This window comes from Marmota marmota, unplaced genomic scaffold, assembly GCF_001458135.2.
Source record: "Marmota marmota marmota unplaced genomic scaffold, marMar, whole genome shotgun sequence".
Taxonomy (NCBI): Eukaryota; Metazoa; Chordata; class Mammalia; order Rodentia; family Sciuridae; genus Marmota; species Marmota marmota.
Window position 1 is genome coordinate 37,096,206 of NW_025999977.1, and position 16,046 is coordinate 37,112,251.

Consider the following 16,046-nt stretch of genomic DNA (forward strand, 5'->3'; position numbering starts at 1 on the left):
CAGCCTGCAGCCAGAAGCCCGAGTGGTGGTCCCTGCCTTGCTGTCCCAGCACAGAGGTGACCCAGGCTGTCAATGTGAGCTCCTCTATGGGGAAAGATCTCATTAGATTTTGTGCCTCTGGGGCCCATCGCCTATGAGCTTGCCTCTGCTTTGAACAGCAGACTGAAGGAGGGTTCCTCCTCCCTAGACTCTGGGGGAGCTTCATCATCCCAGTGATGTGGACAGTGGTAATTAGTTAACTAAGCAAGGAAGAAAGCAAATCTTCTTGTGTCCTGACTACGTGACAAGGCACGTGTCAGACCCCTGTGGTGGTATAATGGTACACGAGGCTCCTGGCACTTGGAATCTAGCAGGGAGGGCAACAATAGCAATACAGGGTGCTGAGACTAAAATAGGAGTGGTGAGGGATGCTGGTGCTCAAAGGAGGGCACCTACTCTGGGTGTGCAGCAGGTGGGTCATCGGGGCCATGGGAGGCTTCCTGGAAGAGGTGCCCTTTAGAAGGAGAGATCAGTGAGAGTTAACAGGTTACAGAACAGAGGGGAGGAAAAGCACTCCAGATGGGGGAACATCAAGGTGAAAGCCAGCCTGTGGGGTTGGAGTGTCTTTTAAAAAGTAAAGACATTCGTGACTGCTGGGGCACAGAATGAATTCAAGCACAAGGTGGGGTGGGGAAGTACAGAATTTCCCAGGTAAGTGTCGAGATGTGGGCAGAGGCCAGAGTTTTCTTTAAGGAGGTGGAACTTTGCCTGGAGAGTAATAGGGAACCCCTGGCATGTGTTCAGTAGGGAAATGACATAATCAAGTTCATATTTGAGAACAACGATTTGAATGGCAATGTGGAGAGTAGGTAGGAACGTGGGAAGGACCCAATAGAGGGAGACCAGGTCAATGTTCAAGGGGGGTGAGGGTGATATGAAGAAGGACAACAAAAGTAGGGGTAGAAGTGAGTGAGTGGCTGCGAGAGGCGTGTAGGAGGCAGAATCGATAAATGAATAATCTTTGGTGACTGTTTAGAGCTGAGGGTACCAAGGGAGAGAGGCAGAGAGGGAGAGAGGAGAGACTCTTCATTTTTCTCAGGCAATAGAGGAGGTAAAGGGTGAGTACGGGCAGATGATTTGAGGTCACTTTGAGACTCTAGTGGAAATGGGTGGTGGAATATAGATCCGTCCAGAGCTCGGCATAGAGAAACAGGCTGGGGACAGGTTTTTGGAAGCCATCAGCATGAGAGAATGACTGAGTCCTTTCCCTAGGAAGTAAAAATGGCCTGTGACAAGTGACCCTGCTAGGGCAACATATGGTTGATATAGAATGCTCTGCGAGATCTCACCCTGTGTCTGTCCACGCACAGGTCCCGGGAATGGCAGGAGACCCGTGACCGGCGGAAAATCCAACTGTATGAGAACAAGGAAGATGGAGAGTTTTGGTATTACCCTCTTTAAGAATGCTGTTTTGAACCTTTAACCGTCGTCCAAACCCTCAGTCCCTACCCCTTTCCCTAAATTTTCATGAGGTTGGAAATGAGAATTGCAGAGACCTGTTTAGAGGGAGCCTATTTCTTCTACAAAGACAAAAAGACTTTGGATGGGACATCATTGCGTTCCCTGTCTTGGTGTGAAAGTCACCTTGGTTATGAGGTACTGGGCTTTCCCAGATATTTTGATGGTAAAGGGAATGAGGGCATCCAGGGTTTGAAATGAACAGCTTCTGGGAAGCCAGGCAACCTGGTTGTCATGCCCATATCTTCCATGTCATCTTGTTGTGACCCTGCATGCAATTCCACAATCTCCTCTGGAATGAATCTCCAAAAGAGGAGCGGGAGGTTCATTTCTTAACCGGACTCTGGGATTCTGGGTGGGATGTCACTGTCATCACCCAGAAATCAGGCAGACTAGACAACGAGATGCTTTAAAAAGGCAGGTCCCACCATGTGCACACCTCTTAGAGGAGGAAGTGGACATTTCTTGGAGGGGTTTTCGAGTTTACTTAGTGACATATTTAGATGAAATTTAGCAGATGTGAAAAGGAGCCTGGGTTATTAAGAATCAGAGGAACAAATGTAAATTTGAAGTATAAATATCCCCCAATATTTCCACTTTTTTCACAGTAGGAGGTGGGATTTGGGGTGAGGACTCAATTTTGTTTTCATAAAAACCTCAACAGTGGATTTGGCAAAGGGCCCCGGGGAAAAGCCAACTTCCTGGCAGCATGTGGGGCCCACAGCAGAGAGGCTGGCGTGTCCCACTGGTCATAGGGCTCATGGTTGGATCAGTGACTCAGGGAATAATTAATGATATAGCCCCTCCCAGGTGACACGAAAAACTGAAAATATGACTCTGTTATTGCCCTCCCAAACACTGGAGGGAGAGATCCTTAAAAAGCAGCGTGGTGCTAAATCAGCAAGAATCTGACCCAGGTCTTTGGGTGATAAGTCAATGGATACTTGAGCTGATGCTGAAAAGATACAATGAAGTGATGGGAACCCTCACCAGGGGACACACTGGCCATCCTTTAGTGACATGTATATGTTTTCCACAGGATGTCATGTCAAGATTTCCAAGAGAACTTCTCCTGCCTGTTCATCTGTAACCAATTCCCCATCACTCTGGACCATGGGATCACACCCCATGAAAGATGGCACCTAATAATGTTTAAGAACCAAGTGCTTCTTGGAAACACCACAGGTAGGTAGGATGTTGGAGATCATTCTGCCAGACAGGCAGACCTTCAGCCCCAGTGCTGCCCTGGTGTTGAACATCTCTGACCTTTAGTTCTAAATAGACCATTAGCCTGATGCTGAAAGGAGAGGAATTTGTAAGCTACTGCTTCTTCAAGGAACATGGCAGCTGGTGGGAGGTGGCAGGAGAATCTCTACCATGCCTCCCTTGGCGCTTTGTGTTCCACCAAGTTTCTTCTTCTCACCTCCATCTACCTCTAGGGAGTGGAACAGAATCCCTGCTCTTTAGAACGTATCCAGGATGGTGGGTAAGGCTGTGAAAAGAAGCCCAGACCAAAGTTGAGACCTTGCTTAAACCATTGTCTTTGCTGCACACTAACTTTGTGACTCTGAGAATATAGCTTATGTCTTTGTCCTCAGCCTCCCCAACTGTAAATGTTGGAATGAGTAAGCCTGTCTGCTCCTTGAACCTACAAAGCACCACCCAGACTCAAGGAAGAATGCCCCTACCCCAGGTTGGTTGTAAGACAGCTGTGGTGGCACTTCTGAGCCATTAAAGGTTCCCCTGGGATAAAACTTTTTGACTTTGTCCTTACTTCTAAGTCACCTTCCCTTATTGTACCTCCGGCTCCCTGTGACATTGATAAGTGAAATTGCTTCCTGTGGAGTTGAATCAGGGTGTGCTAATATATCCTTGATAAAAGAGGTTGTGTACAATATATTTGTGTGTGAAAGTGCGTATGTGTACATATGCATTTCTTCTCCTGAGCAGCTGCCTGCTGAGAATGTGCTGTTTGAATGACCCCAGGCCCCAGGGTGTCCCTCTTTTCAACCTCCTGGTGCTAGTGATCACTCTGCTACTCAGATAGCCTCCTCATCAGGAGGCCATGGACAGACTCAAAGAACTGCCCAGTCATTCTTGGGCAGCAAATGTTCTGATTCATCTTCCTGAGCTGTGCCTGTCTATACAGCCAAAGCCCTCTGCCCTGGATATGATGCATATCAATGAACCAAACAAAATTATACATGGGGGCCATTTTTAGGAATACCTTCCAGGGAGGGAGAGAAGGAAGCCATTGATGCAGCACCTGCTGTATGCTGCTCCGTGCATTTTAATGCATTGTCTTGCTCAATCCCCATAGAAAGCCCATGACTGCGATGGTCTTCAGGTCCCTCCCCCACTCTCAGAGCTTCCCAGTTGTGACCTAAATCTTCTGATATGTGTCTATTCACCTTGATCCTGACTTATCTTTATTTTTTCATGCATTGAAGAAATGTTTCCACATGAGATTTTATTCTTGCTCTAGCTTCCATGAGTATGCTTGGGTAGAATAGCAGTGTGGATCGCCCTCTCTGCCTATTTTCCCATTTCCTTTGATGCTTGAACCATTGACACCATTTCAAGGCTCCATGGTTACATCAGAGCATAAGGTCATGCATACTTCAGGACTCTGGAATTTCACTTATTATTATAAACACAGCCCTTGACTTTACATTTGAAAAACATTAGCAAGTGGGGACTCTACTCCCTCCCTGTTTTTAAGAAGAGGAGACTGGAATTTAGGAAATAAAGAAACTTGTACCACAAATGGGTGGAGACCCAGGTCTTAGGTCTCCAAATGCAAAGTGTATAAGCCAACCCCACAGGACTCTCTGAACTGGACATAACCCTCATTGAGGGTCCCAGCAGTGGAACTGAGCACCAGTAATGGCTCTTTCTCACCCAGGAGCACCCAGGAGGGAAACTCAGTACTTCTTTGATGTGTCAGAGCTCATGAGGGGCCACAATGTTGTGGTGTCCTTCACTGTCAGGCCACAAAGCTTGAAGGCAGAAGATGAGAACTTTCCGATACGCTTCCAGGTGTTCAAGGTAAGGCAGCCTGTCTCAGGGCTTGCCCTTTGGGACATTTCTGTATACCTTGGACTGAGGAGATTGGCTGGTCAGGCTGGGAGATTGGAGTACACCACAGCTTTGGAGATAAAGCCCAAGGGTCTGGAGCACTTACCTGTCCAACTTGAAATTTGAAATGAAACAAAATGAAAAAAAAAAAAACCCTTAAAACTAGAGGGCAATTAGACTTGACATTGTTTGTAATGGGACATACCTCCTGCCTGGGTCATTTGTCAGCTTTTCCTGGTGTGATGCAGAACTTAATGCCTGTACCTTAAAAGGTGGTCTGATCTAAATTCAGCTGTTGTAATTAGGCAGATTCCTGGGCCTGCCACAGACCTCCTAATCAGATTGTGCAAGAACTGAGTCTGAAAATCTGTGTTTTAATAAGCTCCTGAGGGGCTGATTATGCACATTATGTTTGAGAATCATTGGTCAAACTTTTGTAAAGAGTTAAAGGAAAACAAAACAAAACAGCAGTTATAAACCCAGGAGCTGTGTTGAGGTACCTGGTCTGCCCAGCCAGGACTCAAACACCAGATAAGTCTACTAAAAGCATCTCAGCCAACTCTTCCATTTCGAATGGAAGACAGAAGCCCCAAAGACGGTCTCAGGTCTGCCCCAGTGCACAGCTCCTGGGGTGGTTAATTATGTCATTGTCTGCAAGCCTGGGGCCCCAGAGCTGGGCAATACAGCACCCTGGTGTTAACTGTTTTGCCCAGAGTCTTTTCATTTCAGAAGCCCTAGCAGGGCTGTAATCATTCTCAGTTTTAAAAATACTACCAGAGCCCACTTCTCTCTTTTCTACCAGAGATGCATTATTTCTCAGCTGCCCAAGATCTCCTCAGACTCTCTGGATATCTCAGTGGATAAGGATCCTGATTGAGTTAAAAAACCAAAGAGGAGTCTAGACCTTGACAGCTCAAAAGATATTTGAGTTCTTTTTTGCTGTGCAGCTGAGAAAAGAGGCTCTATATGTGCCAGCTGCTGGGCTCTCTGGCGCACTTGGGACTCAGTGGGAACAATGTCTGGCACAACTGAAATTGTACCCCTGGTGCAGGCCTGTGCTCCCCAACTGCTGCAGGAGCAGGGAGCAGTGGTAGATGAGCAGGCAGGCAGAGGTGAAGACAGTGGAAAAGGGTAGATAAGCCATTTTGTCCTTGCCCCAAAGCACCTCCCCCAGGCCAGGATTGTGCTTGTGCTCTTCCTGGGCACAAGCCCCTTCCCTAGAGTGACAGCAAAGTTCTCTCTTATCTCCAGCCCTGCCTGTGTCTCTCCTTTCTCTTCAATGTTATCATCACTGCCATGAACAGTAAACACACCTTGCTGAGGGACAAAGGGGTCACCTTCTCCTCCTCTCAGACACCTTCTTTCCACTTCAATTTCCTTCTTGCTGTTCACAATTGAGTAGGTTTCCTTTTTTACAACCCTGTATGGAGTTAGAGTAATCATCCATTTACCACCAGTGTGCCAGGGAACAGGTCAACTGCACAAAAAGAAGGGGCACAAGTCCCTGAGCCAGGCTGGGGGAATCCCACCTATCTTTCTGTTGTGGTCTGGCTTATGTTAGTTGGATTTCCATTACTGTGACAAAATGCCTGAGATACAATCAACTTAAAAGGAGGAAAGTTTTATTTTTGGCTCATGGTTTCAGGGGTTTTGGTCCATGGTCACTCAGTCCTGTTGCTTTGAACCTGTGGTGGCTCAGTCCATCACGGTGGGGAATATACAATAGAGGAGGCCTATTCATTTCATTGCGACTGGGAAACAGAGAGAAACTGCACCATGAGCTGGGACCTTTAACACATGGGCCTTAGGGGACATTTCCAAACTATAGCAGGCCTCCTGAACATCTTTCTTCCTTTTCCCCACAGGTGGACTCCCAGGTATTGATCACCACCATCCTCACTGGGCGGGCTTCTTGGTGCTGCCTCTTGGAAAAGTGTAACCTCTTCCAACACCGTGTCCTTCACATGTCCTCTGGCTGCAAATTTTTGTTGACCTCTCCAAACAGGTCAACAAAGCAGGAAAATATTTAGTTGTCCTGGTCTGATATCTGGACCCCTAGAGGGTTCTCTTGTTTAACATTCAAGAGGGGCTGCAACCACGAGGCCATCCTCGGTTTTGGGCCCCTAATGCAGAAGGCGGGTGCAACTGGTTTGTCTGTGTTGTTGAGGGGACCCGAGAAGAACCTTCAGACTCCCAAATCAATCAGCCCCAAATCCATCACAGACCCAAGTGTGCCGTCCGCACGCAGCTTCAGGCATACCCTCCAGTTCCTCTGACAAGCAAATCGCTGCCCCTCCTAAACAGATGACCTGGCTCAGTGTTGATGACAGGTGACTTCAAACTCTAGAGGATAATAGAGAAGGATGGATGAAATCCAGAAACCTGTGCTCCAGGCACACAGCCCCTCCAATGACTGTGAGTCCCTCCACGGCTGTGAGCACTGCAGTGCCCTTGGCTGCCAGAGGAAGGCACAGGAGGTAGAAGGGAAGCAGGTGGGCCACAGCCAACAGAGGGTGACTGCAGCCCCTCCAGGCCTTCCAGGGGAGTCTCAGTAGGTAGACAGAGGCCAGGACAGGGAATCTGAGAGCAGGGGAGACTCAGAAATCCTGGCAGGAAGCTGGCAGCAAGAGATCTGTCCCACAGTGGTGGCCGAGCCACAGAGCAGAAAGTTAGGATCTGCCTCTGGCCCCCGGCCCCACCAGCCATGGATGTGGGACAGTTAAAGGGCCTTGAGGAAATCCTCAAGGACTAGGAATGGGTTGGCACTCTAGTTCCCAGAGCTGGAGAACAGGGTAGGGACTGGATCCAGGAAAAGGCACAAGCCCCTTCCCTAGAGTGACAGTCAGCTCTTTGCCCAGCCAGCCCTGTATTAATTTGAGGTGTGCTCCTCTGAGTGCTGGACCAAGACCTCTCATCACTGCCCACACCCCACTTGCTGGCTGCCCTGAGCAAGTGTTTTCCAAAGAATAGGAAACCTGGGCAGAGCTGTGAGGTCTAATGGAGGGAGGAGAGCAGGACACCAAGGCCATCCTTGCCTCCTAGACTATAGCAGCCAGACTGCCCACGCACCTCTGCATACACACTCCTGCCTAGAGCATAGGACATAGCTCTGAAGAAGACAGTTATCATGGCTTCTGCCCGAGGGGCCCAAGCAAGTCAGGCTCCCAAACCCACGGGGGCTGCTTCCACCTAGCCCTCTGCTGTACACCTGGGGCAGTGACCTACCTCCTGTCTCACTCTGCAGCCCAACTCTGTTCCTGCTTCCTGTAGAGAAATTCTCCCTTTCCCCCATTTCTCCCCCATAGCAGAACTCATAAATAATCATTTCATGCTGCATAACCATTCTAAATGGAATCCCCATGCTCCACTGTAGTGGGGAAAATTTGTTTAGTAAGGGGTTTTTATTATGTAATATGTATGTGACATCTGGTAATAGGAACTGCATTATATTTATTGTTTTATCTCTAAGAAAATATTGAAATAAAAGGAAAATGATCAGGGCCTATTATTTTCCAATGAGAAGGAATCTCTGGGCTCTTCTGGAGAGAGGGAACAGAGGAAGGGAGAAGAATGCCACTCTGTAATGCAGTGACAGCCAGAGCATTTGCTAAAGGTTTAGGAGAAAGTGGGATATAAGGCCCCCAAGGAAATTCAGCATTGGCACGATGTCACCACCCTTCTCTGTGTGTAAGTAGGGGGAGAAAAAACAAAACGAAGCCAGAGACCCAGGATGCTGCTAGGCTTAAAGAGATAGTTTTGTGTGTCATTAATTGTAGTGTGTGGAGTCTAGATAAAAATATCACTATAACTCTATGGGTTTTTTGAGAGTTCACTGTCTCCCTGTCCAGGCCCTGTAATTGCTGTTCTGGTGAACAGAGCGGGATCTGGAAGGTGAGCCTCTCTCCTGGTGGCTGGGGACCATGCTTTCTCACAACAATCACCTTTCTTCCAGTTCCAACAATTCCAGGAGAGGTTGCCGCCCACATTTTTCTCCCCATTCAGACATGATATCCAAGGCATAGAGTATGAAGTCAACTCCAACTTCACAAAGTCCTTCCATCTGATCCCTGGGCACTATGTTGTGGTTCCCTCGGCACCCAGAGAGAAGACTGAATACTTGCTCCGAATCTTCTTGAAAATGCCGGACAGTGACAGGTACAGAGCCTTTGGGATTCTGAGTGTTTTATTCTACTTATTTTTGTAAAAATTCATCACATCATTGTGTGCAGTGCTCTGTGCATTGAATATAACATGGACGGTCAGTGGAGACACAATACTGGCCCTGCTCCAGAGAAGATCACCATAAAGGGGGAAGAGAGACTGGGGATCAATAACTAGACCCCAAGTGATGGGCCATTGCTGGAAGTAAAGCTGCGTGAGAGGACAGAGTGAAGGGCTCATTGCTGGCCCGAGGGATGGGAAGAGGCTTCTTTGAAAAATGGCAGCACTTGAGTGGGTCCTAGGGGAAAACAGAAAAAAAAATAGAATTTAATGGCATAAAGGGGAAGGCCACACAAGCCAAAGAAAAGAGACTAGGCAAAGGCACAGGTTTGCTAAATAACGAATGAGGCCGGTCAAGGGTGCGGGAAGGTGGTTGGTGGCATGTGTGTCAACTTGTCTCAAATGTATCCAGAATGGGGGGGTAGACAGGGGGACTGTGAAAGGTGGGCCTGAGTGACACATTCTGGTCCTGGAAGGTCTTGAATATCAAGTCATTTGTGTCAACAAGTTCTCACCCCACTAGGTACTTCATCCCCCTGGCCCAAGGCCCATTACTAACAATTCAAGATGGAACTTAAAACAAAGCCCATCCCCACCCTGGCAACGGGGCTTGCCGTACACCCCCATCTGGTTGTGAGAGATGAAATGGTTAGAAGATCAGACTGTGTTCATCCGACAGGCTGGGCACATAACCCTCGTGCTCCTCTGTTTGCTGACCTCCATGACTTCCCACTTCACATCCCATGGTGCTGAGGTCTTTCCACTCTTCCTTGTCAGAAGTGTCAGCCTCCTATGAATAATGGCCTGGTCATCCTTGTCACACTGTTCTCCTGGTTTTTTAGGAACTCGAGCAACAATTTCGACCTCAGAGAATTGAAGGTAGGTGTGTAGGAAGGTCTGGCTGGCAAGCTTCCTTGGCCACTCCCTGTCCCTAGGGCTTCTGTCTCTCTCCTTGCCCCACCACTAATTGGTAAAAGAAAGGTACCATAATGGGCCAAAGGTGGCTCAAAGAGGTGGGAGTAAGGGTGGCCTCCGAGGCCAGTTTGGATCCAACCTCTTCCTTCCACAAGCTTTGGTTTTCCAATTCCCCTAAAAGTTTTTTCCCCAACTGCCAGACAAAGCCTCAATCTCAGATCTTGGTGGGAGTTGTTCCTTCACTGTATAAGACTGGCGGCCTCCTCCCCAGAAGTTTAATGCTGGCTATTTTCCCTTTGATCCAGGGAAGTCTTCCAGAAAATGGCTCCCAACAAAGCATTTTCTACAGATATGCTCAGAAGGTACAGTACAGGGGACCTGTGTAGGCAGGTGATGGAGGGACTCGAGGGAGGGGGGCCTCTCCAGGCCCTTCCTGGGAGGCAGAGAGGAAAAGTGGCTTGATGGATCATTTTATCCTCTTTGTTTCTGGACCATCTCCAGAACTGATCTGGCCGCCAAGCTCTGGAGAGAATTGGTGGCACCATCTGGGTGGGTGACATTGGGATACAATGTGGAGCTTAGAAAAGAAGGGAATAATTACAGGGTATGTGTATGGGATATGTCGCTTCTTGCATCTTTAAACAAGCCATTGGCAGCACCCTCTGAAATCATCCCTTCTCTGATTCGGCCACCACCTCCCCTGATCTGGCATGGGTCCTCCCAGGAGCTGGCCAGCTTCAGAAAGCACCAACAGCACTCTTCCTGCCAAGTCACCTATGTGCACACAGGATTTTCCTAATAGTTTAACAAACTGTTATAAAGAACTCCTTGACTTATCAGGAAAAAAGAGCTGCCAAGGGCTCTGCATGATGGGCTGTATACCATTAATAATTGTGTTTGTGTGGGAAGCAGAAAGTGATTCAAATGATTATGCATACCACACTGGCTTGGGCCAGGCAGAGACCAAGGACAGGAAGGTTGCTGAGCCCTCCTCTACATTCAGAAGACTAATGGGCTGGTAGCATCCTGGAGGCAGGCTGGGCCCAGAGGGAGAAAATGAGAAATCAAGAACATGGCTGAAATGAGGGGTACATGTTCCAAATAGCAGCTGACTGTCGGTCTCCCTGAAATCAGAATTAACCCAGGATTCAGGGCCACCCCCAGCTTGATTCCATAGGCCTTCACTTGATGCATGACAAGTCCAGCCAAGATGATTGTGGTCCCCAGAATGTGAGCTCCTAAAGGCAGGGATAACATCATATGCATTCCTTGTCCCCAATGTTGATCACTGTCCTTGGCCCAGAGTAGGTGCTCAATCATTTCTGTCATATTGAATAAAGACAGATTAGCTTCCCTAGAGCAGATGCCCAAGCCAAGTTTAGCTGTGTGTGGTGGTCACCAGGGCCTGATTAGAATGCCTGAGACCTAACTTCCTTGGGAGGGTGGAAAATTCTAACGCATAGTCTATGCCTGTACCTCTAAAATAAAAATAGGTTTTGTCATATGATAAGATGGTACAGATTCCAAACAACATCCAAATTCCTCCCCATGGAGAATGATTACCATCTCATATTGGGCCTTGGTGGAAATCAGAATAAGACACAGACACTGCATTGTGCTAAGGTGACCCTCAGCTTGGCATCCATGAGCAGGGCCTAACTGCAAAATACCTCCGAACTACCTTCAGACGCTCTGTCCTCCAAAGAAATTTTAAAGCAAAACATTCCTCCACTGTGTCCTCTCTCCTTGTCTCTTATATTGGTTTCACCAGCTTTAAACTAATACAGTGACTTGTTACCATCCCTACCACTGGTTGCTTTCATTAGCCCTGGTAGTGGTGGTTATAACATCACCAGAGCCTGCCTGTGGGGAAGGGAGGGTGTCCTCTGACTCTGGGTTGGGCTAGATCCATCCACCATCTATTCTTTAGTCAATTAGCAAGTATTTCCCAAGCACCTGGGGCATTTTAAGTCCCACACTGAACTTTGGGAACACCAAAATGTCAGCCCGTGGGTAAATCCTGTTGTGGTGGTGGCAAACATGGGCTTCTTTGGGAATTTGTTTCAGCAGCCATCATCTCCATCCCTACTGTCTCCACAAACGCTTTTGTTTGGTTATGGAGTGTGAGGTTCAGATCAGAGTCTGTGCTAGGTGAGGAATATGGAGAAGGAAGCAGTCGTGGCCCGTGCCCCATGTTGCTTGTAGTCTAGTGGGTGGTCCTGTGTAAATCAAGTTCCTCATTACCATGTCACTGGCTAAAGGGAGGCATCAGGTTCTGTTGTAAGAACTTTCCTGTCCTACCCAAACTGGGAGGTGGTAGATGGATGACCCAAGGACCAACTTGAGACCCTGGCAGGATGTGTTCTCAAGGGGCATCCTGAAGGCTCGTATTTCTAGCTGAAGGTCCACGGAAACACAGGCTGTGGGGTTGCTTTTGCTTTTAGTGCTGGTTGGTGAGGCCACCCCAGGGAAATGGAAGGGACAGCGTGTCTGTTTTTCTTATGAGGTGCTGGTTCTCAGAAGAGCCCAGAAGGCACCCTCTTCCTCTTGAACCCCTGTCCCTCTGCCAAGTCACCTGTTGAAAAACCAAACTCCTGTACCAGCTCTCCAAGTAAAAGTGTCCCCAAAGCAGCACACTTCCACATCTCTATAATCTGGTCATCAAAGGCACCACCCATCACACTGTACACTTCCCCCTGAGAAGCCTAAGGTCATTAAGCCGAGTTCAGGCCCAAGCACGTTCCTCTCCCCCTTGGCCTCCATTGCTTCCTGCTTTTAATCCAAGGGAAAACCACCTCTCCCTCTGGCCGCAGTGCCTGGGAAGACTAATGCTAAGTAATGGGCTTGACTGTAGCACCTTCTCTGAGCCTAGATTCCTGGTATTTTTAACTCCTACCATCACACACGTGCGTGTGTGCACACACAGTTGTCTCATTTCCTCGTAGTCTCTTTTTGGAAGCAGATGGAAAATGCACCTAAAGGCTGTACTGAGCCCCACAACAATCCTCATCCCCCCAAAGTTCCCCAGTGCCAGGCATGCTGGGGAGAAGGCCAGTGCAGCCTTCAGCCCAATAACAAGGACGGAGGGATGCAAGGGAGCCCGGTGGGGACCAGACGTAACTCAGGGAGGGTTATGGCCATGGCCCAGAGCACGGCCCAGTTAAAATCCCCAGAACAACATGCTTCAGGTAAGGCAGGCATGCCGTGGGAAGAAAAGGTTTAGAAACTGGAGAGCTTTTACAGGGTAGGGCTGGTGCTCCCCTCAAGTCCTGGCAATGGTCTGATACCCATGTCCTTCCTTTGTTCGAATCAGGGGCTGGACATAGATGCCACCCAGCTTCAGAACCTTCTCAACCAGGAGCTTCTGACAGGTATGGTCAGCCCCAGGGCCTGCTGGTCCCAGCCTCAGCCTGACACACCTCCTGCTGCCACATCTGTCTTTCCTGTTTTCTCTCTTCTGGATCTCTAGGGGACACTTTCTCCCTGGACGAGTGTCGCAGCATTGTGGCTCTGATGGATGTATCCTTTGCAGTCATCCCATCTCCCAGCCCTAGGAGTCCATCTTCTGTGGGTTTCCCTGGGAGTCTCTTAGGGCTCAGCACAGGGCCTGGGTCCTGTGGATTTTCCACCAGCTCACTGACTCTTCTGATCAACCACGTAACAATGGAAAAGTTACTGTTGATCAAACACCTACTATATGCTGAGACTTGTTATAGGTGAATATATATGTGTGTGTGTATATATATATATTTTTTGTTTCCTTATAATTCTTGTAACAACCCCTGGGATACAAGAGGTATTAGCCCCTTGTGCAATAGAAGAAATAGGGGTTCAAGGGAGTCAAGTAATTTCCCCAGATCACAGAGCTAGCCAGACTTGTGCCTGGATATGAAGTAGGAGTTTAGCCTTCAAACTCTATGTTCTAACTTCATCCTGCTCCCCTCCTTAGAACACTGATGGGAGCTACTTTCCCTTCCCCACTTCCCTTACCACTCAAGAATGTTCCTTTACTCAACAAGCCTCCAATTCAATAAAAGATAGCCACCAAAATGTGTAGAAACCTCCTTGGTCTACACAGCAGCTGCACCTGTTGCTTGCAGATGTGGACATTAGGTGGAGGTAGTTTGATGGCTCACCTAGTTCCATGGCTACAAGTGGCAGGACCCAGAGTCACACCCCAGTCCTGGCTATCATCCTGACTTCTACACTCCACCCAGAGTTTTCTCCCCTCCCATCTCCTTTCCCTGTAGGATGGAGAGGCTGCGCACCTGTGCTGTCCTGGCTGCTGACTGGCAGCTCCTCTCCAGCCCTGCACTGTCTCAGAGACAGATCGCCCGGCGCCCACACTGTTAACAAGGCTCGATTGGGAATGCGGAGTCGGACACTGTAGAACAAGAGGGCTTCTTGATGAACTCGTAAATCAGACCTGTCTCTGCTGGCTGTGGTCGCCATCATTCAGGGACACAGAGGAATCCAATGCCCTTGCAGCCCCAGGCCAGGGCAGATACCCCAAGGGAGGTCAGGATTGAAGGACCCCAGCAAAGCAGACAGGTCTTTTCTGGTTGTCCTCTTCCTCCCCCATGGCTCCCTTCCAGTTCTCAGGGGTCAGTTCTTTCCCTTCATTGGTCATCAATGAGCCCCTTACATGGAGTGGCCAGGGCTCGTGTCAGTACAGGGAAAGTGTTCCCTCCACCCACAAGTGCACAGGGCTGGCACACTCACCTAGCACTGCTGCAGGACCCCTTCATGCTCCTCCCCACCCTCCCCTGCCAGGAAACCCACCCTTCAACTGGTGAAGGCCATGTCTGGACTCACTCTCTCCCCCTGGGTACAAGTGATACCGGCCTCTCTCTCATAGGGCTCCCTTCTCTTTCCAATAGTCCATTTTCCTTTGTAAAACAAGCCCAAGCCAGGTTACCTTCAGACACAGAGGGAGCCAGCTGGAATGGAGCCACATTAGGTGACACCAGAGCCACTGAGTTCCTAGGTGATGGGTGGGGCGACTCTGGCTTCATTGGGAGAACCAGCACCCCCTCCCCCATTCCTGGCACCTGGACTAGTTAACTCTTAACTTCTCGTCCAGCTGAAAGTGGACGGGCGTCTTGACCAAGAGGAGTTTGGGAGGCTGTGGAGGCGCCTTGTCCACTGCCAGGTATGGCTTGTTCTCTGCAATTACCACTCTTATTTCATCAAGTTTAGCAAATATTTACTGGGTGCCCAACCCTGTACCAGGGTCAAGGGGCATGAAAAAGGAGAGGAATTGCCAGCCCCCAGGAGCCGTTAGTACCCCACTCTGGCCCCTTCAGGTGAGCCCACATCTGTCCGGGCAAGCCAGCTGCTGTATTATGATTTTGTACTTTAAAAGAATCTTTCCTTATTATAAAAGTAACACCTGTTCATACTAGAAAATGCAGATGAACAGAAATAAATTTTAAAAAGAAAACATGATCTTGCCAACCAGAGAAACTAGTAAAACCTAGTGAGTATTTTTCAAAAAGTTTTCCTATGTGTATGTATACCCACACTAATAGGTGATCTGCTTTGAGATGATGAAAACCACCAATATATTAAATGTCTAGCCAAGTTACTAAACCTCTCAGCAACATATTTGAAGGCTGAATTCGGTGCTCCCTTGTGGCTGGCCAGGATGCATCGCCCAACCCCTCACTTGGGGTCATCTGGTTTCTCACAGGGACCACAGTGGTGGCCATGGCCACCCCTCCCCCTTACACTACAGGGTTCTCCAGGGAGGGGGTCCCTATTGTCCTCTTTCCACAGTGTATGTAACACAGTGGTGTTCAAAAATGCTGAATTAATGACCAAAAAAATAGTCGATTAGTGAAGGAGCAAGAGAATACCCAGTTGAGCACTTGAGACTGTCTGACACAGGCCAAAGCCAAATAAGGCCAAGAAAAAGCTCTCAGGCTGCCCTTGCACAATCCTCGTTTCCCACAGATGCCCTCACACATGTGGGGGATTATTTTGCCTTGAAAAAGGACCTGTGGGGCAGCTGTGTTTAGACTAAAATTGGGAGTTGTGCATTCAGTTCTATACAAACCGCACACTTCAGGCAAGGCGAGGTCTTTACCTGCCCGAGCGTCAGTTTCCTCATCTGGGAAGAACAATGACAACCAGGATTACAGAGAGGATTAGGCAGAGGTGGAAAAGTTCTGGGTAAATGAGAGAAGAGTGTGCCACAGTGGCACATTCCATGTACTACTTCCTGCAACTGTGCTGGGACCCAGAGGAGGGTTTAACCTGCCTTTGGTATTTTCTATAGAGAACTCATTAATGCCTAAGGCATGCTCCTTAGCACTTTAAGAGTATCTACCGTC

General features: G+C 48.6%; 1 protein-coding gene across 1 annotated transcript in view; it reads left to right on the plus strand.

Annotated features, from left to right (window-relative positions):
* Positions 1-14,995, plus strand: part of Capn13 (calpain 13) — a 64,654-nt gene extending 49,659 nt beyond the window's left edge. The window contains exons 10-18 of the mRNA XM_048804950.1: positions 2,537-2,682; positions 4,403-4,545; positions 6,441-6,452; positions 8,528-8,730; positions 9,639-9,675; positions 10,017-10,073; positions 13,025-13,082; positions 13,181-13,230; positions 14,795-14,995. Of these exons, the coding sequence (XP_048660907.1) occupies positions 2,537-2,682; positions 4,403-4,545; positions 6,441-6,452; positions 8,528-8,730; positions 9,639-9,675; positions 10,017-10,073; positions 13,025-13,082; positions 13,181-13,230; positions 14,795-14,995 (907 nt within the window). The remainder of the gene's footprint in view (positions 1-2,536; positions 2,683-4,402; positions 4,546-6,440; positions 6,453-8,527; positions 8,731-9,638; positions 9,676-10,016; positions 10,074-13,024; positions 13,083-13,180; positions 13,231-14,794) is intronic.
* Positions 14,996-16,046: the final 1,051 nt, after the last annotated feature.